Below are 20,382 nucleotides of genomic sequence, written 5' to 3' on the forward strand. Positions count from 1 at the left end.
TCCCTGGCCCAAAGATGAACGGCAATTATGGCAGCCAGACTACTTCCACCTAGATGCCCAAACAAAAATGAGTCCCTGTCCCTGTGGAAATCCCTATTCCTTGGGGCCACCCTGGAAACTTTAAAGATGCAGAGGTGCCAATTATATTGTTAGATTGTGCTCATGTGTGCGTATGTAATGATGAACCCCACCACCATCTGCAACTATACTGCACAAATTAAAAACATGGAGAAAAAAACGAAACATCAAACAAATCAAAACAAAACCCCAACAAAACAAAACTATGGTTTTACAGGTGTGTGACAGAGAGAGTTCATTCCTCATAAAATCCACATCTGTAAACAAGTGAACCAAAAGACATGGGGGTGCTGATTCCATCCTCTTCATTTAGCTCATGCGCTCGTCTGTACAAAACCCAGCTGATGGGGGTTCACATAGAATTTAATCAGGTGGAGATGCCAAGGCCCAGGTGGGCCCAAGTGGGAACAGTGTACTGGGAAGAGGCCATGCAGCAGAATGGCGTGCCCCCAGCCCAGGCTGCGATGGCTATGACTCCTGATGAACGTCCAGCTTGCCCTCGGCAGAGGCCAGCGCTGAATCGCAGAAGTGCGGGAAGTGTGGTGCAGTCTGGCTACACGGGCACACCCTGGGTGTGGAGCACAGTGACCAAGCCACCCTCCTAATGCTGGCCCAGGGGGAGGGAGGGAGGCAGAGTTGGAAGGCTTCATTTCAGAGCCTCCACATCCGAAGGCTGAGTGAGGGACCGCGCAGTTTCGTGGACTAGCCTGCCTTTCGGTCCCCCCTTGGATGGATGTCTCAGCTTTTTCACTGTGTGACTAAAAGACCTGACAAGAACAATTTTAAGGAGGAATAGTTTATTTGAGGGCTCACGGTTTTAGGGGTCTTAGTCCAAAGACGGCTGGCTGCATCCTCAGGGCTGGAGGTGAGGCTGAACACATGGTGGAGGGTGTGGAGGGGGAAGGGGCTCCCAGGATGATCAGAAGCAGAGAGAGGGCTCCACTCTCCGCATGCAGAATGTGTGCTCCAGAGTCACAACTCCATGCCCACCTCCTCCAGCCACATGCTGCCTGCCTTCCGTACCACTCAGTGAATCCCAGTGGGGTTAATTCACTCTGAGTGTTCCTGCTTTGCCACACACATGAGCTATTGGCGGACACCTAATATCTAAGCCACAAAAGACGCACCATTATCAAACTGTAAAGGACCCAGAAAGGCAGCCATGAGACAGTTGAGTTTCAAGGGTCACAGTGGTATGCCCAGAGTGGGCTGATTGGACTGAAACAGAGTGGGTGGAGCCAGGGCTCTGGGTAACAGGGCTTCCTTCACCCGGTGATGACTAGGAACCAACTCTGGACAGAAGTCACGGGTCCGGCAGGCACTGAGGCTTCTGTATCAGAAACAGGGTCCCAGCCAGGCACGGTGGCACACGCCTGTAATCCCAGTGGCTCGGAAGGCTGAGGCAGGAGGATCACAAGTTCAATGCCAGCCTCAGCAACTCAGTGAGACCTGTGTCTACATGAAATACAAAAAAAAAAAAAAAAAAAAGGGCTGGAGATGTGGCTCAGGGGTTGAGTGACCCCGAGTTCAGTCCCCGGTACAAATAAAGGGAAAAATGAAACAAACGAGGCCCTTTACTCTGTGTCCAGTGTATGATCACAGGTCCAGGGCCAGTCTGGATAACACGGTCTGGTAGAATGCCTATTTTCTCTCTCATCTCTCCCCTTCACTGAGGCGGGACTTCTGTCTGCCTGTTCACTGGCACATGTGACCCCAGCACTCAGCTCACGGCCCAGCACTTTGTAGGTGCTTGGGAAGTGACAGACATCATTTCTTTATGGAGGAAACTTCCAAAATCCTTTTCTAAATTGGTTTTATTGTTGGTTTTTGCAGTACTGAGGGTGGAACCCAGGGGTGCTCTACAGTAAACTATAACCCAAACCCTTTTTACTTTATTTATTTATTTTTTTTTTTTTTGAGACAAGTGCTCACTAAATTGCTGAGGCTGGCCTCAAACTCGCAATCCTCTTGCCTTAGCCTCCTTCATAGCTGGGATTACAGGTGTGCACCACCGCGTCCAGCTCTTCTAGGTTTTTGAAGTGTACAGTACGTTACCATTGTGTTTATCACCTGCTGTGCAATAGCACCCCAGAACTCCTTGCTCCTATCCAGCTATAACTTGGTACCTGTTGAGAGCCACAGCCGAAGGGGCCCCAGCAAACTTTCAGACTGCCAGCTGATGAGCTGAAGGGGCCCCAGCAAACTTTCAGACTGCCAGCTGATGATTGGCTCACAGCGGCCCCAGCAACATCTAGCTGATTGGCTCCTCTGCGGTGATGCTCATTGGGCTGTTTCCCTGCCCTTTCAGACCACGGAGCTGCTCATTGGGGGACTTTTTTGGCTCCGCCCATGCGACCCAGCCAATCGGCCTCAAGAGCAGGAGGATTGTGGGAGGAAGAGGTTGTTGGGGTGTGTGGCTTGTGGGAAGCCGGTGGTGGCAGTTGGGCTCTGAGGGTTTTTTCCTGAGGAGCTGTTTTGTTTATCTTGAGTGGTTCTAAAAATAAAGTTAGTTTCTTTTGACAAGTGGCTCCTGAATTGTGCCCAGCCAGACTGCGGCTTTTGGTGGCCCGTACGGGGATCGAACCCGCGACCTTGGCGTTATCAGCACCAAATGCCGCAGCACCAAATGCCTGGGTCAGCCTCTTGCTACCCAGGTCAACTTTCTGAGGAACTGCCACACTAGTCCCCAAATGCAGCACCATCCACATTCCAACCAGGAAGGTGTGACATCATGAATGCCACAGGCTCCCGCATAGTTCCCATTCCCAAGGGTGCTCAGCACCCACTTTCTTGCTTCTTTACAAATTATATAAAAATCTTGGCTTAAAAAAGTAAGCGATCTTGCTGAAATGAAGGCAAAAAATGATTTAATGAAATCACATTAAATGATCACAAATTCTATTTGTCTTGATCATTCTTGCAAACCTCACAAGCTGCACAGCCATGAGCAGTAAATGTGAAATGTAGTCATCTCTGACATGTTGCCAACTTTTATAAAAGCCATAGCTCTATACATATTTAAAATGCTGTTCCTGCGGAGTCATGTTTGTCACATCAGGAGGACAGCGTGCATTTGCCCCGCAGTGCGTCGGCTGTCACCCTTGGATATGGGACACATCGGCAAAGGGGCCTCCACTTGCACGGTGGTCTTGGCTGCAGGCCGGGGGGCCCAGCTGGACCTGCCAAGCTCTGTGGTGAGCTACAGGCAGCTCCTCTGTTTTTTTCTTGTCAAATCTGGTAGACATTGGAAAGGAAAGGCCCATAGTGACCTGGACGCGGGTCTAGGATTAAGCTGGATGACAAGAAGGCACCTCTCCTGAAAGAAGGCCGTGAGGCCAGGCCAATCAAGTTGAGGTGGACCTTCACTCTCACTTCCGGGCCATGGGAGGCACCGAGACAGACCATGGCATAGATGTGTCAAAAACGGCAGGTGGATTTGCTCTCTGGGAAGCTGCTGCTTTGTAGGACAGCACAGCCACTTCCAGGGGGATCCACTGGGGTACCCACCTCCACGGACGCGGATTAGGGGGTCCCCTCTGTGAACCAAGGCTCTCTCAAGGACTGTGATCCAACAGAGACAAGGTGAATGAGAACACATCTAGTTGACGCTTCCACCTTTGGTATCCCTCCAAACCCAGGTGCCTCTGGACCTAAAAAAGCCCCATGCAGATGGAAGCCCATGGGGAGAAGGCCAGGGAAGGCCTCTTCTGCCAGGGAGGACACCCATACAGTTTTATCGCCTGTGGCAAGGCAGGACACTGCAGCAGGGGGTGGATGGAGCAAGCTACTCACTGCACAGGGGCAGGGAAGCAAAGAGAGGCAGGAAGGAGAGGAGCCGGGGTCCCAGCACAGTCCTCTGGGGCGCACCTCAGTCACCCACTTCTAGGCCCACCTCCTGAGGCTTCCCCACCTCCCCATCCACCAGTGGATTCACACACAGTGGGGTCAAAGCCTCAGGATTAATCACTCTCCAAAGCCTGCCTCTGACCACTGCTGTACTGGGGACTCTGAAACAGGGATCCTACAGGAGAAAGAGATGGGGCTCAGCTCTGAACCAAGGACACTGGGGATGACAGCCAATGAACAGAGTGACGGGTCAGACACCAAGGGTAGGATGATCCTAGCTGGGAGCAGTGGCACTCTGTAATCCCAGAGGGTGAGGCAGGAGGATCACAGATTCAAGGCCAACCTCAGCAACTTAATAAGACCCTAAGCAACTTGCAAAACTCTGTCTCAATATAAAATATAAAAAGGGCTGGGAGTGTATGTAGCTCAGTGCTTAAGAGCCTTTGGGTTTAATCCCCAGTATCCAACCCTAAAAAAGTACCCATCCCTTGCTAGATTGACCTAACAAGGAGGTGGGGGATGAGAAACTTGATCAGATATCAGGAGTGGGGATTCTCACTGACTTAGCAGGATTATTTGCAAAGACTGGGCTGGGAAGGCCACAGGGTGGATGTTGAGGCTGAAGTCCATCTAAAAAGAGGCCTTGAAGGAGCCTGAAGAAAGCCTGGTCAATGGGAGTCTACAGACAAGTCTGAGAGGAAGACTGAGAAGAGCAGCCATATGCAGAGCCTTGGTGGCCTTGGCAGGAGCTCTGAAGAGGCTGTTTTCACATAATCCTACTGAAATCACTCAATGTACACACAATTCCTCTGTACATCCACATATATTAATTATGTGGCCATAAAAAGAACAAGGGACCAGGGGGCAGCTCAGTGGTAGAGCTAGCATGTACCTGCCTAGTATGCACAAGGCCCTGGATTTGATCCCCAGCACTGCAAAAAAGAAAAAAAAATATTTATGTATGATATGGACTGACTGCCAAGTTAAATTTTTAGGTGAAAAAAGAAAAGAGCAAGCATGTAAAGAAGGTTAGCCCTTGCATGAAAAGAAGGGGATAAAAACACACGTGTGCACATGTGGGTAAGTGCACCTGCATGTGTGTGCACCTGCTGGTGTGTGCATAGAATGTTCTAGAAGGACATACAAAAGACGGGTAATACTGATTACCTGCAAGGAGAGGAACTGAGACTCAGAACAAAGGTGAAAGGAACCCAATGCACAGACTTTTGTACCTTTTGAATTCTGTACCATTTGCAAGTATTACTTAAATATAATAATTAATATACAGAAAAATCTTTCCGAGATCATATACTTGCATCATAGCTTGCATGTTATTGATCATCTGTTCAAATGCCAATAAAGATCCATCTCATTCTTTTTTTAAGAAATTTTTTAGTTGTAGATGAACACAAAACCTTCATTTATTTATCTATTTATTTTTATTTTAGTTTTATGTGGGGCTGAGGATCGAACCCACTGCCTCACATGTGCTAGGCAAGTGCTCTGTGAAGGAGCCCCAGCCCCAGCCCCATTTATCTCATTCTTTCAAATTGCCATATGCATTCCATTTTATAGACAAAGCAGCATCCAACCAAACTGGTCTCAAAATATGTATTATTGTAAAAACAAAACAAAACAAAACAAAAAAAACACCACATGGTGTGTCCCTGCACATTCGTATTTCCACTCAGGTTTCTCTAGCACAGATTCCTAGAAATGAAACGGGATACTTCCACTGCCTCCAGGACACACATGTCCAGCCTGTCCATAGTGGCGAGTGCATGTGGCTGCACACCGTCTACACCGCGTGCTCCTCCCCGTGTGAGGGGACCCGGAGTGGCAGGCACCAGGTCAGAGCTCACTCACTGCCACGGAGCACACGGTGTGTTATCTCCCTCAGTGACTGTGCAGTGAGCTCGGCTGAGCCCTGATGATGGCAACAGTGACAGCCCCTAGAGCACTTCCAGAAGTGGCTCCTGATAAACATCCCCATGATCCTGGAGCCCCAACTCTTCCTTCATCTGCTGGGTATGTACAGAAGGTCGGGGAGGACTCTGAGCCTTGGCGCAGCGTTGGGTTGAGCAGAGAAATAGAGCGAGCACTTGTGAGGTACCTGGCCACCTTCTGAAGTCAGCCAGCACTTGAATTTCCTACAACCTTCTTCCCCAGTGAATGCAGCCTTGATCAACCTGTAAGCTGGCTGGGCCACTTAGAGCAGAAAGTGAGAGAGCCGTGGCTGACCACAAGGCCCAGGACCCTCGCCCACCATACTCCTAGTCCACCACGGCAGCTGCAGCCCACTTCCCACTCTGGCACCTGAAAAGAGCATGGTTTCTGCCTCCTTCACTCGCTCTCAATGTTCCCTGAGCACCTACTGTGTGCCAGACACTATTCTAAATGCTGTGGATAAAACAGCCAGCAAAAAGAGAGAATTCTGGCTTTGCAAAGATCCCATTCTCACGGGGGAGATAATTGTACAGCGAATCGACAAGAGCCTGAGATGGTGTGTGAGGCGAGGCTGAAGGGAAAGAGCCCAGGATGGAGTATAAGAAATGAGGGTTAAGCCAGGTGGGGTGGTGCATGCCTGTAACCCAGGAGGCTGAGGCAGGAGGATCATGAGTTCAAAGGTAGCCTCAGCAACTTAGTGAAGCCCTAAGCAACTCAGCAAGACCCTGTCTCAAAAAAATAAATTAATAAATAAAATGGGCTGGGGATGTGGCTCAGTGGCTAAGTGTTCTGGCTTCAGTCCCTGGTATCTTAAAAAAAAAAAAAAAAAAAAAAGGAATTTAAAGGAAAAGAAGTGAGGGTTAGAGGGTTGGGTGGGTGACTGTGGATGGCAAAAGGTGACATTTGTGCAAAGGCTTAGTGGTGATGTAGTTATCAGCACATTTGTCTGGGAGAAGAAGGTTCCCAGCAGAACAATTATGCAAAGGGCCAGAAGAGCCTGGCGTATCCAAGAGCAGAGAAGAGGACAAGTGGCCCGGAGCTTGGAAGGACATGAGGGCAGACACAAGGAGGAGGACATCTGGCTGCACCGTGCTTTGGAGGCCACTGAAGGGACTTTGGCTTTTGCCCTGAGTGAAATTTATGCCTTTGCACACTTCCAGACAGAGCAACAATATGTATTCTTACATCTTAAAAAGGAGGTCTCTGGCTATCGTGTGGAGGACAGTTATGGAGGTCAAGGTGAAGCAGAAACTGGGACATCGGGGAGGAGGCTGCTTCCGCCCACAACTGTGATAGAAGCTGGTCTGGATTTGGTAACAGCACGGTGGGAGGCAACTGGGCCTGGATATAATCTGGAGTCGGGAGGATTTCTTAATGCATTGGATGAGGAGTAGGAGAGAAAGAAGGGGGTCCAAGATACCGCTGAGCCCTTTGGCCTGAGAAGTTGGAAGAGTGGCCACCTGACTCAGGGAAGACTGAGATGGAGCCACAGTAAAAGCTCAGCTGGGAACGCAACACGACTGTGATGCTATAAGACACTGAAATAGCACTGTTGGGTTGGCAGCTGACATGTCGTGGTTTTACAGGGAAATCTGAGTGGAGAGTGGATTTCAGAGGTTGACTACCTTCCATAGTCACTTGCTGTTTTTCTCCTGAGCCATGCTTTGTGACTCACAGTATAAATAACACTTTGCAGCATCTTTCTGGATGAAGTGACACAGTGTGCAACCTCAATACGCAGTAGTTGAGTTAGCAGTGTATGACATGATTAGCTGTTGTGCTCAGGACTGAGCAGTGCTACTCTGATTTTTAACATTACAAACACCATCTTGTTTGTAATCTTGTTTCCTTGAAAGAACTAGAAATATAGCTCAGTGGTGGAGCACTTGTGTGAGGCCCCAGGTTCAATCTCCAGTATCATCAAAAAAAAAAAAAAAAAAAGTTCAACATCTTTGAGGACCTCATTACCAAGTAAGTTAGTATCATAAAGATACTAGCTATTTAGAGTTCAGCTATTAAAAATCAGAATGCTAACAATACCCATTGCCAGACATCACTGGAAACAAAGACTAAGTGATTCTGTTGTCTTAGTGACAAATGGAAGGACACATACAATGGATTAGGAAAGTAAGCAGGCAAAGCAGTTCACACTACACGACTACAGATGACGTGGGATTGTGCTTGGTGGGAAAGAGTATGCAGAAGCATGTATGAAGGGTAGATCCCAAGAGTTCAGCATGAGATAGGCAAGTATTCCTAAATCAATCAGAAGTGGGGGGTTTCACCCTCAAAGACATCAATGTCCCATTGAAAATGGAAGCTGTTGAATTTGATTGGGCACACCCCACCAACACGCCTGCGCTCCCATACTGTTCTATGAAACAGTAGAATTACACTTTCTGATTTATTACAATGAGATTCTCAAGGGATGGCAAAAGGTTAAATTCTGTGAGCAGGTGTGCTGGCCCCCGTACAGTGTAAAGCCGAATCTACGAGGTCTTACCAATGATCACACTTCTCATGTTGAATCATGGAGGCAACAATGAAGGGTCTCCCTTGATCTTAGATACTTAGATTTGAAAAATAGGGTTTCAAATATTCTTCTAGGGGTCTATGAAAATTGTGATGAAACTTTGGAAAACAAGAGTGCGGATATATGGATAGAAACTAGACTTTGCCAACTTATCTGCATATTTGGCAGACAGTGCAAATGTAAATATTGGCAAATCTCATCCAGTGTATAAGCATCTTACCATAGAAAAAGAAGAGATCTTGCTTGCCAAGTGTCCTTGATGCCTGTGAGCTGAGAGCCATGTGACCATCTCCTGTGATTCTGAGGCCTCCACAATGTGCATTATGGTCCTCTTCCCATTTCCTCAAAATGTGCGGACACAGGGTCTGGGGACATAGCACAACTGGTAGAGTGCTTGCCTCACATGCACAGGCCCTGGGTAATCCCCAGCACCACAAAAGAAAAAAAAAAGGCAGTGCAGACACACTAATGGGATGTTTCTACTTCATCACCTGGACTTGCAGCTGAGCTCTCACCAAGCCCACATTATGCAGATTCCTGCAGTCAGACCAGTGCAGTGACACCAAGCCAAATCTCTCTCAACGAAACATTGAATATACCACAAAAGAGAAAAAGATGTCCCAAAGGCTCAGGTAGTTTAAAGTATTCATGAGAAAGGATCAGAAAAAGCCAAAAAATATCTTACTGGATGGTAAACAGAAAGAAATGTCATTGCTATTTTTTAAATAAAGGTGACATCCACTTAGCACCACTGCATTTGTGTCTTTCCTCTCCCACGTCTCGTACTTCCATACTCTAGACCGGCTTGCCTGGCCTGGCTCTCAGGGGCTGAGCTCTGCGGGTAGGGTCTCAGGGCTGATCTGCATGCCCCCTTTTCCTCACCACCATTGTGCTACTGGCAGCAGGGAAGGCCAAGGTGGGCCTTGGAACTGCCATTCACACTCTCTGCCAGGAGCAGCTCCAGTGGCAACATCCAGGCCTCCAGGCTTGGAGCCTCAGGGGTGGCTCCCTCACTGTGCAAACCTGTCCACATCCTTGGCATTTTTGCTGCTTCCTAATGTTTTCGGAGTCCTGCTCCTTAGGTTAATGGATCTCACCCACCATGCAGCCAGTAATCGTGGCCCATCAGAGAAGAAGAAAGGGATTCATTCATATTACTTGTGTGTGACCTTGTCTCATAAGTCATGACCTTATTGGCAAATTCTCATTGAATTAAAAAAAAAAAAAAGGAGGTGTAGCAAACTCTATGTCTTTAGGGACTTCAGAATAGGTTCAACATCCTAGCTAAGTGCAATTGTGCAAGCCTGTGATCCCAGCTACTCAGGAGGCTGAGGTGGGAGGATGGCAAGTCTGAGGCCAGCCTGGGCAATTTGGTAAGACTCTGTCTCAAAATTTAAAAATATTTTTTCCCTTATATAGCTTAGTGGTGGAGTGCTTGTGTGAGGCCCCAGGTACAATCTCCAGTACCACCAATAAATAAATAAATAAATAAGTTCAACATCTTTGAGGACCTCATTACTAAGTAAGTTAGTATCATAAAGCAATCAGAATCAAACATGAAGAACTCCTCCAACCAGGTACCAACCTTGGATGGATGCATCTTGGCTGGGTTTCGAAAATGGTAATTTAAAAAATTTATCAATGTCTGGATCTTGCCCCAAGTTTCTGATTTAATTAGCCCAGGTATGGCCTGGGCATCAGGACTTTTTAAAGCAACACACTTTATGATAGAAGGCAGCACACTTTCTTTCAACATTATTAAGTTCCTTACAGGATCTGCTTTTAACCTTGCACATATTCTGCTTGAAGGTTTTTCATGGCACCGTTTACCCAAAGAAGGTTAAGTACTGACTGAAATGTTATCATTATTGTAGTGATTATGGTTTTCAAAAAAGTCAGAATGTTCAATAGCAAGCACAAAATCGTCCATTATAGCTGGAAAGCTCTCAAAGATAAAATGGAGACCCTGGGAGAGGCACCCCACTTCCTGCTAACGTCTCCCACCTCCTCATACCCACAGTGACTAGCACACTCGGCCTCCTCAGAATCCTGAAGGTCACCAGCTCCCTCCAACACTGCAGCACCTGCACACGGCCCCCCACACTGCCTCAGGCCCCCTCTACTCTTCCTGGAATTCTCCACCTTCCACACCCATTACTTCCCAGAATTCTCCACCTTCCACACCCATTGCTTGGGTGGGCGAAGCCATGTTTTATGGAGTGAGGCATTTTGAAAGATTCCCTGTTATGACAACACCCCCAGCAACGTGACTATGCTGGGAGGGGGTGATGGCAGAAAAGATGGTACAATGGTGGTGGCTGCTGCTGAGGCAGCTACACCAGGCTGTGCAATGGCTGCTGTGGCAATGGGTGGCCAGGAGGTGGCAGCTGAAGTGAACCCAGGAGGTGGCAGTAGCTGAGGCAGCTGCTCTTTGCCACAGAGATTCCTCTCCGCCAGGGTCCACTCTGCCTGTGTGCTTGGCCAGCAGGAAGTGGCAGGAGGGAACAACAGCCCCCAGATAGCCCTAGACCACATGGCTGGTGGAGGTTGGTGCGTGATACCCTCACGCCTTCCTGGAGAATCAGGCCCTCCACCGCTTCCCAGAGTCCCCCAGAGAACTGTCGCCCACGGTGGTCATCTGCTCGATGATGAGGTCCTTAGGTGCTGCGTCCCCGTCCCTGTCTCACTTCCCACTGCCCTGCCAGTGCTGTCTGGGATCACCTCCCCAATCCCTGTCTCAGGATCTCAAGCTAAGACAGTGCATCTTGAGCTGAGGACTGTGACTCAGGCACATATGGCACATTAGCAAAAGCTGAACACATGCCAAGCCTCGAGGCCTCAACAAATGTCAGAAGAGGGAAATCATATAAAATGTATTCCCAAACCAACTGCAAGTAGGCAAGAGAGCTAGAAAAATCTCCATGTTTAGAAATTAAGAAATACAATTCTAAACTTCTAAACAATCTGATATCAATGAAGAAATCAAAATAGAAAACTGTGCTTTGTCAGTAATTTAGTGCATATATTAGAAAAGAGAAAGCCTGAAAACCAGTAAGCTAAACATTCATTTCAATATGCAGGAAAAAGCCAGGTGTGGTAACACACAGCTGAAATCCCAGCAACTCCTGAGGCTGAAGCAGGAGGACTGCAAATTCAAGACCAGTTTCAGCAATTTAGTGAGGCCTCGTCTCAAAATAAAAATAAAAAGGGCTGGGAATGCAGCTCAGTGGTAAAGTGCTCCTGGGTTCAATCCCCAGGACTAAAAAAAAAAAAAAAAAAGGAAAAAAGAAAACTAAAAGCAAGGAAAGAAGAAGATAAGAAAATTGACTCAATTAAAAACAAATATACAGCTGGGTATAATGACGCATGCCTGTAATCCCAGCAACCCTAGAGGCCAAGGCAGGAGGATCTCCAAGTTCAAGGCCAGCCTGGGTAACTTAGTGAGATTGTTTCAAAATAAAAAAAAATAATAATAAAAAGGACTGGGGATGTAGCTCAGACATATTGAAAAGTCAATCTTTTCAAATAAATCCTCTAAAAGATCACTGGTAAACTCCTGTCTAGACTGACCAAGAAAATAAAAAGATACAAATAACCAGTGTCAGGAAGAAAATAGGGCTGGGCATGGAGGCACACGCCTGTGTGCTCAGGAGACTGAGGCAGGAGGGTTGCAAGTTTAAAGCCAACCTTGGCAATCGTGAGGTGCTAAGCAACTCATCTCTAAATAAAATACAAAATAGGGCTGGGGATGTGGCTCAGTGATTGAATGTCCCTGAGTTTAATCCCTAGTACCAAAAGAGAGAGGGGGCGGGGGGAGAAAGAAGCAGGCAATGTAAGAAATTCCTAGAAAAGTATAACTTACCAAAACAACCACAAAAATAGAAACAGAAGTTTGTATGCTTGTTTAAACATGGGCACAAACTCTGCAGACAGATGCCATCAGGAGTGGCCTCACAACTGCTTTGACCAAGAGTGTGGTAAAAGTGGTATCTTTGAGGCGCCCAGGCCAGCCAGTATCATGGGTGGCCTCTTCAAGTGTGCAGAGCTTCAGGCGCGACTGTGCAGGCTGCACCTCCACCCCTGGGGCCAAGCCAGCTGGTGCACCCCAGCTCCAGTGGGCCCTCCTGGAACCAGGAGCGCACCCTGGTTACAGTAAAGCCAGATGGGCACAGCGGCTGCTCATCGGAGCTGTGATCCAGCGCCTTGAGATGCGGGGCTTCAAGCTGGTTGTCACAAGACGCTGCAGGCCCTGAGAGTCCTTGCTGATCACTACCAGGACCTACAGAGGAAGCCCTTTCACCCAGCCCTCATCAGCAACATGTGCTCTGGGCCCAAGGTGGCCATGGTCTGGGAAGGGTACAATGTGGTCCGGACCTCAAGGGCCATGACAGGCACAGTGATTCCACCAAGGCTGCCCCTGGGACCCTCCGGGGGGACTGCAGCATCCTCATCAGCAGAAACATCATCCACCATCATCCACGCCAGTGACCCAGTGGAAGGGGCCCAGAGGGATCCAGCTGTGGTTCCAAAGCAGCGAGCTGGTGAACTGGGCAGATGGGGGCCATTACAGCAGCAGCTGCCCAGCTGAGGACTTGTGGTGCCCTCAGTGCCCAGCAACCACCAGGACCAACTACTTTGGTCAACAACTCCAGCCACACCCATCCTGCCTCCCCAAAAGCACTTTTTTGTTCACTTTCTGCTCCAACCCAACCCAACCCAACCCAAGGGAGTTTGAGGCCCAACTTTATGTGCATTTCTGAATCCTAAGTTAGCACAAGACTGGACCAAATCCTTCTGGAACAAAGTGCCAGACAACCTCTGGGCTCTACCATGCGGCCAGCGCAATGGTTTCATTAATGAGGTTCTTGGCATAAAAGTTAGCTAGTGAGATCAAAATAAACACACAGACTCAGTTACCTTTTTCTATGACCAGGTCCGAGACGGCTCCCCTCTCTGGTTCCTTCCTCTAACCGCCCGGCAGGGCAGCAAGGATTACTCAGGGCTAGCAGGAGAGAGAGAGAGCGAGCACACCAGGGAGTAGCCTTTTATTGGGGAGCAAGAAATTCAGGGGAGAATTCCATCCAATGAAGGTTGAAGGGGGGCCGCACTCCAAGGTCAGGGTCGGTGATTGGGCCTCCGGGGTCAGTGGTCAGTTACACCCCCACACGGACAGGTTCTCTCAACAGGAGAGGGCCGGGAAAGCTCCGACACAGCCAGAGCGCCTCAGGCCCTGACCGGGAGTCACCCAGTCACGTGTGAGAATGGCTCCCGACACTGGGCATCTTCAGAGGTGACACATTAAAATCCACTGCTAATTGAAAAAAAAAAAAAAGAACATGTGATGTCTTTAAGGTTTCCATTTCACTCTTTTGGACCCCGGAGACCACCATACAAGGAGGCTGGCCCAGCTTACTGAAAGAGAGGCCAAATGGAAGAGATGTTCTGAAAAGTAGCCTTGATCTCCATTTTGTTTATTCTCATCACATTTCTTTTAGGTTGTGCGAAGCAAACCCCACTGAAGTTCATTCAAGCAAGTTAGGTTGAAAACATCCACAGAAATCTGAGGCCTCAGGCCATGGCCTGGGGAAATCTGAGCTGGGAGAGAGCCACCAGGACTTAGGCAGCACTTCAGGACCCCAGGGACTGATCACTCTCCAGGGCCTGGGTCTCCTGTTTAGCAACAGGCATCCTGTGGTTCCTGCAACCTTAACTGTGCAGGACTTCCACCCTGGCTCCTAAGCCAACAAATAGGTTCCCTTGTCTTGGAGATTAAACCTCAGGAAAGACTCCCAAGGGCCAGGCTCACTTTTCTAAACCAGAGCACAAGTCTTAGGTTTCAAACAGCCAATTATTCCAGTTCCAGAGGTCTTAAGTCTGTTCCAGGGAGCAGCAACTTGTCTGAAAAAGAAAACTTGGCTGAGGTCATGGCATTGTTAAACCCAAACTCTGGAGACCAAAGGATTTCTGAAATAAAAGGGTTTACTGAGTCATTAAGATGCTATCCAGTAAAAGAAAGCATCAGGTCCTGGGACATTTTCCCCAGCGGTCAGCTGCAGGGCTAGGTAGCAGGTGAAAACATCTACAGAGCAAGAGCTAAGAGTATTTTTCATAAATGTTGGGAAAGGAAGGCACTGTGACCCACATCGCCATAGTTAAGAGAAGCAGGACAACACAAAGAGATGCGGGCAGCAGCTCTGTGATAGCAGGGCAGTCCGTAAGAAGTCACTGTTACTTCTGGGTTGGTTGATGTCAAGGGTCTAGAAAGTTCATATGTAAACAGTTAACCAGTGGGTGGTCTGCCAACATGAGATGGCATTTAAGGTTCTAATATACATTCAAGAATGTAACCGATCATTTGCTCTTTTCAGCTTGTAACTGATTAAGCTCCCTCTGTCCTCTGGTCCTTTGTAATTAACACTGGGAACATTCGGAATGTCTCTCTTGTGGGCATGCTCAGTTCAGTGCTCAGCCAGTGCTCTATGCTCTCAACCTGCCCCCACTCAGAGCCTGTGCTCAGGCACTAGGAAGTTGGTAACTGCCAGAGCCACTCAGCATCTCATCTGATCTCTCGCCCTCTGCCACACTCTTCTGATGGCAGGAGCGCACCTGGCCTTCACAGAACAAAGCAGAAGTGCCTGAGAGTTATCATCGCCCATGAAAATAGTCCTGGAGGAGAATGGGAGGGGAGAACCCTGAACTGAAACAGATTTCCGTGCAGGCATGTTTGTCAGGAGGAACCAGCTACCATTGCATGACTATAAAGCTCTAATAGTTGAACAGCCCTGTGGGGCAGATGGGGAGTTGGTGGGTAACTGAGGTAAATTCTATGCAGTCCCTCAGACGCCCCCAGTGGAAAAGCCAATTTCCCAGAGATAACTACCTTGATAATGCACAATTTATTGGTGCATCATCCACTTCCTACCAGTTTCTGGATTCAAATTGCAAATACACGATCTGCACTTGTTCTCACACTGGGCAAACCAAGGCAGAAGTCCAGTACCACAGCCTTCTAGGCCACATCCTTCCAGGTTGTTCAACAGTAAGGCCAGCATTTCATCTCCTTCCCCCAAAGCCTGTGTCTACTGCTCACTTAGTTCTAAATTCAGCAAAGAAGGAGGTGTGGTATTTACTGCCCACCAAGCAAGCTTCTAGAAAACACAATAAATATTTGGTGAGTGCTAGAGTGGAGAGAGAAAGGGGCTCTCCTCACAGGCATGCAGCAGGCAACAGGAAGGAGCACCTTCTCCTCCCTGGCTCTTCCTAGTCAGACCACATGACGCTGGGGGATGCATAACCAGGGTTTCTGCCCAGCCATCGCTCAACGTCCCCACACCCCCAGGTGCTAAAGGCAGCAATCAGGTCATTGCACAGTCTTTATTTATTGAAGTCCTGATGTCCAGGAAGCCAGGTCTGCAGCCAGGGCCCTCAAGACTCCAAATGGCCACTTTGCAGGGGGTGGGGATATCAAGGGGCCAGTCACTCATATCCAGTTCTCCTGCAGTCAACCAGGTTCTCAGGAGGCAGGAAGCGGCTGTGCCTGTGGAGAGAACACCAGCATCTGTTGGAACCTCCTCTGGGCCTGGGCTGGGGCCCACTGCTAGGGAGACTCTCTAGACACAGCAGAGGCTGTCTGTACTGTCCCAGGCTGGAGGAAAAGGGTGCCAGGCAATGACCTTAGTCACTTGCCACCAAGAACAAGTCGGCCCTGGCATGGAGTCATAAGGAAAGTACCATTTGGCTGTATTGGGGGCATTTTTTGGTACTGGGGACCCAGCAGGCAGAAATCTCTGATTCTGGAAGTTTCTATTCAAGTAGGAAGGGACAAAGAGCAAATGAACAAAACTATGTCAATTGATGAGTAATTCTTTGAGTGTAGACTAGAGAACAAAGGAGGCCTGAATCTTACTGCCCCCAACTAGGAAGGAAGAGCTGGAAATGGGAGGATGGTGGGAAAGAACTGGGTACTAATTACAGAGTGGAGAACCATAAAGTTTTTCTGTTGTTGTTTTGGGCACTGGGGATCAAATTCAGGAGCACTTAACCTACTAAGCCACATCTCCAGCCCTTTTTTATTTTTTACTTTGAGACAGGGTCTCATTAAGTTGCTTAGATCCTTGCTAACTTGCTGAGGCTGGCTTTCAACTGGTGATCCTTCTGCCTCAGCCCCCCAAGAAGGTGGGATTATAGGCATGTGCCACCACACCTGGATAGGGAGCCATAAAGTTTTAAATAAGAGACATGTGATCTAATTTCCATTTTTACAAGTTCTTCTGGCTACCAGAGAAGAGAGACTGTGAGGTCAGGAATGGCCACAGGGAGAGGTTGGGTGCCTGTCCAGGAAGGGAAGGAGCAACTGGCCTTAAAATGGGAGAAAGAGGTCTTTCCAATTCAATGCCCAAAACATTTGGAAGAAAGAAATGCTCCTAATAACAATGACTTGAGAAACCATGTGGACAGTATATGGTCATCACAAAACATTTTCTGGGGAAATCAAAAGTCCTTCCAGTTGGTTTCTACTCCTGGGATCTGAGAGGTTCACTTATTCCTACTCTACAGAAAGAATCAAAGACTACCATTCTGATTCAAAGGGCATCTTCTCAGCATTTAGTCAAGAACTCCCTGAAGCAGGAGATACAAGGACAGCTTTAGGGTGTGATCCATGATAGAGGGGGCCCATGGACCTTGAGCCTGGGCACAAGCATGAGGCATCAGAGGAGGTTCTCTAAAAGAAGTATCATATAAACTGGAATAAGAATTTGCCAGTAGATGAGTTAAGAAGGGCAATCCAAAAGCAGAGGGAACCAGGTGGACAAAAGCATGAGACACATGCATTTAAGTAACCGCATGTTCACTGGGGTTAGAACACTTAGCTTGAGGAGAAAAGTGGGGAGAGATAGGGATCAGAGGTCATACAGGCTCCAGGTTGTGCTGGAACTGAGAGCTGGCCTGCTGGAAATAAAATCCACGGAAAGATTACTAAGTGAAAGCAGAACATGGTCCTATTTCCTCTGAGATCATTCTGAGGCCATCACAGAGAAAGAACTGAAAAGGTTCAGATGGAGGCCCAGAAGGTGGTCTGGTGGTACAGAGAGAAGGTTGGGCTGCAGGGACCAAGAGAAGGCACAGGAGTGAGTGTTCAGAGGAGGCCAATGAAAGATGGGTCTTTTCCTTTTGGAGCTCACAGAACAGTGGGAGAACCAGTGAAGTCGACAGAAGTATTTCTCATTCTTTTTTCCTACTACTACCACACAAGGACCTTTTTAGACATTTTTCTAAATGCCCCATCAATAAAATTTTAATCTCTCAGATATGCTGTGTATCTATTTATGTACTGAATGCATAAAAGAAAGTTAAGACATTTTTTACCCACTTCATGCCCTCTGCCATACAGCTGAGGAACAGGGAAGGAAGAATGAGTGAGGGAGGAGGCAGGGAACCCAGCAAGGACCTGGGACTTTGTTCCCACTGTGAATGGGAAGCTACTGCAGTTTAAGCACAAGTGCAATGTGACTAGATTCCAGGCCACTGTGTGGAGGCACAAGAGAAGAGACTCAGAGAAATAAAGGAGATGGCAGGAATGGGTACCCTGGCAAAGGAGGGGTGGGAAGGTGGTTGGACTAAAGTAGGGGCTGGAGGGGGGCAGGAGGTGACCCCGTTCTGGATTCTGGATGCCTAGGGAAGGCACGTGTGAGAGTTGGGTGGCATGAGGACTTGAATCTTCCCCTGGAACAACTAAAAAGATGAGGGGGTAGATACTGATTAATAAGCTTCCTTTACCTCTACAGCTGTGGGCGAGTGTGGTGGCTGCACCTGCTCAGCACACTGCAGGAAGCGGCGCACGTGTTCCGCACAATTGCCGACAGCTGCCTCATTCTGCCGAAGACACTCTTCGAAGGCCTCAAAAGGCTCAGCACAGGCCTGGCGGATCTGGCGGATGATTGGGCTGGGGGAGGCAGGGCGTTTCAGACTCCAGAACACTCCTGCTCCGCTCCCCACCCACCCAGCCCCCAGTGCCACATACTTGCCCACACTCACTGGGAGGATGTGCACCGAGCAATGCTCATCTTCAGGTGGTGGCAGTCTCGCTGCCATGACTCAGGCTTGGCTGCCACACACTGGCCATACTGCTCCAGCTCCCGGCCACAGTAGCGAGCAGTGACCTCCAGGGCCGCCTGCCTGTGGGACAGGGTAGGCTGATGATAATTTCAGACAGCAAGCAAGAAAGAGAATTCTAATCTGGTTCTGGGGGAAGACTAGGGATCCTGGACAGATGTGGGGATCTTAAGGCTTCTGGGATGGGGACAGGAAAGGGCAGAGGTGAGGCGAGAGCTCTGGGGGTTGTGGAACACAGTGAGAACTTCTGGGGAGATAGTGGAAGTCCTAAAACAAAGTCTGGTTATACTGCACCAGGCCTTTGGCATCTTGGAAAGAAGGATTTTGGAGTTCAGGAGGTCCCCAGTAGGACTGGGGATCATGTAGAGAAGGCTTGGGCCTCAGAAGTGCGACCCAGAGTTGTAGGGGGAGAGCTTGGGAGACTTAAATGGGTTTGAAGGTCCAGGACGTTGGGTCTCAGGTCCTAGGGAAAGGTCTCTTGGTCAGAAAGTTTCAGGGATGAGACCCGGGCCCTGTGGTGGGCTGGGGGTGCTGGGATGGGGTGCAGGGTCCTAGGCATGACCTGGAAGCCCTGGTGAGTTGGAGGCTCTGGGTAGATCGAGTACTACGCCAGAGATGCTCGGAGTTGCGGGGACACGGTCTGGGAACGCAGGGAACAAGTCTGGGCCCCACACAGGTCTGGGGTCCTGGGCAGAGCGGAGAGCTCAAAAGCTGAGGTCTGGGGCCCAGGGAGAGGGCTCTAAGGTCGGGGCCGCAGCCTCGGGGCCTGGCGCCAGGACCCAGCAGCCCGCGGCCAGTACGAGGAAACTGGGCGGGGCCTGGGCCCCGGGGGCGGGGCCTGGCACGCGGGGCGGGGCTTGCGACGGCGCCGGGCCCCGAGGGTGTTCTCCAAAGAGCAGGGGCGGCTAGTCCTTCTTCCTGAGGTCCTGGGCTAGGTCCAGGTCACTGGGAAGAGAAGGGTAGCGGCAGCAAACTCGGGGCAGGCTTCCCCGCTACTCACATCTCGAGGCAGGTGCCGGCGTGGGATCAGTCAGGACGGAGCGCCCCGCCCCTTCCGGTGCCTGGTTGTCATGGCGGCGCCCTGCCTACCTCTCGCAGCCTCGCTTTTCCGGTCGCAGAGAGGACGAGCAGCCCATTCCGTTTAGCCTCGACCCGTCATGGCGGCGCCCGGCCTTTCCTTCCGGCCCCAGCCTGTCATGGCGGCGCCCGATGCATCCGCTTCCGGTCCAGCAGGCGGTAAGACTTCGTCCTTCTTTACTTCCGGCCCGCCATGGCTGCGCCAGGGATCGCCGAAAGTAGTCGGTCCGAAGTCCTGCGGGGCCTTGGCCTCAAGCGAGAGCGGAATCTGGTGTGGCTGAGCGGCGGCCTCGCACGCTCCACCTCTCCTGACTGGGGCTAGTGGCGAGCGGCGGCTGCGTTTCGCGGTCGATTGGGCTCCATGGCCGCCACCTGCGGGGTTCGGGAATTCTGAGCCGCCGCCACCATGGCCTGGACATGTGCTCGCTGTCCTCTAGCGCATCCTGTGCGCGTGCTGCGACCTGGGGGAGGGCGGTCACCTCCAGGGCCCGGCCCGGCCGCCCCAACTGCTCAGCCTAGGTGCCCATGCAGTCCTCCCCTAGCCCTGGGCGGAGGCTCTGGGGGGACGTGTGGACGTCTAGCCTGGTTTCCCGGTGTACTAACGTTTTCCCCTCCCTCCTCGGCTGCCTCCAAGTGCGAGGTGAGACGTGGCGTGCTTTCCCTACTTAGGAAGCTGGATATCCTCGGTGGGAGAACTGAGCATCTGTCCTGCCATCTGGTATGCAGGACTTTCTTCCAAAACTCCAGCCCAAATGAGCAGAAAATGCAGTTAATCATCGCGTTTAAGA

The 20,382-nt window shown here is 49.8% G+C and overlaps 1 protein-coding gene and 1 pseudogene across 2 annotated transcripts; one reads left to right on the forward strand and one right to left on the reverse strand.

The window, feature by feature from the left end:
* Positions 1-506: 506 nt before the first annotated feature.
* Positions 507-13,164, forward strand: LOC143380057 (nucleoside diphosphate kinase, mitochondrial pseudogene; annotated as a pseudogene).
* Positions 13,165-15,759: 2,595 nt separating this feature from the next.
* Positions 15,760-19,684, reverse strand: Chchd5 (coiled-coil-helix-coiled-coil-helix domain containing 5). 2 transcript variants are annotated; one of them, XM_076833183.2, is made up of 4 exons: positions 19,607-19,684; positions 18,440-18,580; positions 18,182-18,347; positions 15,760-15,941 (listed from the first exon to the last, which is right to left on the reverse strand). In XM_076833183.2, the coding sequence occupies exons 1-4, from the start codon at positions 19,651-19,653 to the stop codon at positions 15,918-15,920; spliced, it is 378 nt and encodes a 125-aa protein (XP_076689298.1). In that variant the 5' UTR covers positions 19,654-19,684; the 3' UTR covers positions 15,760-15,917. The 2 variants fall into 2 exon arrangements, with proteins under 2 accessions (XP_076689298.1, XP_076689299.1); XM_076833184.2 differs by lacking the exon at positions 19,607-19,684 and adding an exon at positions 19,518-19,605.
* Positions 19,685-20,382: the final 698 nt, after the last annotated feature.

This window comes from Callospermophilus lateralis, chromosome 14 (assembly GCF_048772815.1).
Source record: "Callospermophilus lateralis isolate mCalLat2 chromosome 14, mCalLat2.hap1, whole genome shotgun sequence".
Classification (NCBI taxonomy): Eukaryota; Metazoa; Chordata; class Mammalia; order Rodentia; family Sciuridae; genus Callospermophilus; species Callospermophilus lateralis.